Source organism: Penaeus monodon, chromosome 22 (genome assembly GCF_015228065.2).
Source record: "Penaeus monodon isolate SGIC_2016 chromosome 22, NSTDA_Pmon_1, whole genome shotgun sequence".
In the NCBI taxonomy this organism is placed as follows: Eukaryota; Metazoa; Arthropoda; class Malacostraca; order Decapoda; family Penaeidae; genus Penaeus; species Penaeus monodon.
The window spans coordinates 17,969,077-17,971,016 of record NC_051407.1 but is presented as its reverse complement, the minus strand read 5'-3'; the positions used below and the strand labels follow the sequence as shown (position 1 = coordinate 17,971,016).

Here is a 1,940-nt window from a genome sequence, read left to right as displayed (position 1 = left end):
AAGGATAGCAAATCACACAGTTAATTAGGATACGTCCAATGGGAATTTACTTTATTATGGAAAATAAATACAGAGCCTGCGTCAACATGACCAGGTACATATAAACATGTTTACTATCAGAAATGTAGAAAGGATAAACATTTGAGCATGTTTGTTACTGCATATAGTGTGTTATTATTAAAGGTTATGAATCTAGTAATAATATCAACATGATATAACTCAAGGAACTAGCATCATAACGTTCCATATATTGTTTATTTCTTCTCCATAAACCGAAGATATAATAATATGCTGCCGTCGGTTGATTTTCTGTTGCAGAGGGAACATCAGTCTCACCTACAAACAAGCACTGAAACATGGACCGTAAAAAGCACTTTACTGCCCACAGCTGTCGTAAAGAATAGCCAATGTTCGAGTGGACTCAGGTTTTTTAGTCCAAGAAATGTATAATGTCAGTGTTCGCTTCGTCTGATCTCTTACTTGTTGCATTTTCGACTTGATTCGGTTGCTCGTGATTATCCCCTTCAGCATCTGCAGTGGGATGGATGTTCCTGAAACCCGACCTCTGAAACAGATCCCTAGTTCCAAACTCTCCCGCAAAAGTAAGAGTGCCAGTATCCTCAGAATCGTCGAGGTTAGCTGCGTCTTGTCCCACCGTCGATAGCTGATCGAAGTCTCCGTCCTGCGCTCTCCGACTTCCCATTCCTCTGCTATATGACCTAACACGCAATTCCTTCTTCTGGGGGCTGTTGGGGGCTATATAACCCGTGATCCAGTCCAGGTAAGAAGAGACTCTCGTATACACGCCCAGGAGACCACAGGGGGAGTTCGCTCCGATGCCGAAACTCACCACGCCCACCACGGTATACTCGCATAGGCTTCCGAAGCGCTCTTCTCTCTCCACCAGAGGGCCTCCGCTGTCGCCCTGGAAGATGGCGAGGGAAGGGGTCGTGTTGAAAGCTGGGATATCTTATCAATAACTGATAATTGTATGGTCTTTTAATTATGCCTTTTATATGGCCATTTACTTACTAATTGTTACGCTCTTTAAGTTTCTGTTACATCACTATTTTCTTTAATGTTATATGACAATTTGTTATGATTACAGGTAGAATATTGATATATGATTTATTAGCAAGCATAATATAAATGAAAATTGTGTGAGATATTAGAATACTTGTAGATCTGCTGCAAGAATGATAGTACAACTTGATGACTGATTTCTAGTTAACGGAAGCACAGCGCTTAGGCCACTTTTTATAGATATTTATCACATAAAATAATACTTCTTGATATGTGTATATTAGTGAATGATTAATCTTCGAAACATTGTGTTAACAAATTCCAATACAGTATCCGCCTAAAAAAAATCCTGCTTTTGTGAAGAAAGAAAATTAATCTATTACTGTTTGTTTTTTTATTGTTAATTACTTCTAGAGAATAAAACATTGAGAAAGTCATGGACGAAATCGCGATAAAGCATCTACGCATATTTTCTATAACTTCTACCATCAACAGTTTAACTTTTTTAATTACCTAACTAAACCAAAAATTGCTCACGATAAACACAACTTGACACCAGAGGCCCTTTTCCTCACCTGGCACGAGTCCCGCCCTTCCGTCCCGGCGCAGAGCATGTCCTGGGTGATGCCGAAGGGGATGGTGTAGGGACTGACGACCTTGGAGGAACAGGTGAGACGATCCACCACAGGCACTGACGCCTTCTTCAGGATACGAGTCATCTCAGTCATTCCTGTGGAGGAAGGAAGCGTTACAGAGGATGTGACAGGGAGGATGAACAAAGGGAGATCATGGCAATAGTGGAAATAGTGAAATACGAGAGGGAAATGCATTTTGTGGTGCGCTTGATAATGCCTTTAAGCAAGAATTGTCATCTCATAATTACAAGAGTACAAGCATTTCTTTTATGATATACAATG

General features: G+C 40.5%; 1 protein-coding gene across 1 annotated transcript in view; it reads right to left on the bottom strand.

The window, feature by feature from the left end:
- Positions 1-39: 39 nt before the first annotated feature.
- The window catches only part of LOC119586971 (phenoloxidase-activating factor 3-like), a gene marked incomplete in the record, with an annotated part of 8,764 nt that continues 6,863 nt past the window's right edge, over positions 40-1,940 (bottom strand). Inside the window, 2 exon segments of the mRNA XM_037935708.1 lie at positions 40-925; positions 1,599-1,753. Of these exon segments, the coding sequence (XP_037791636.1) occupies positions 431-925; positions 1,599-1,753 (650 nt within the window).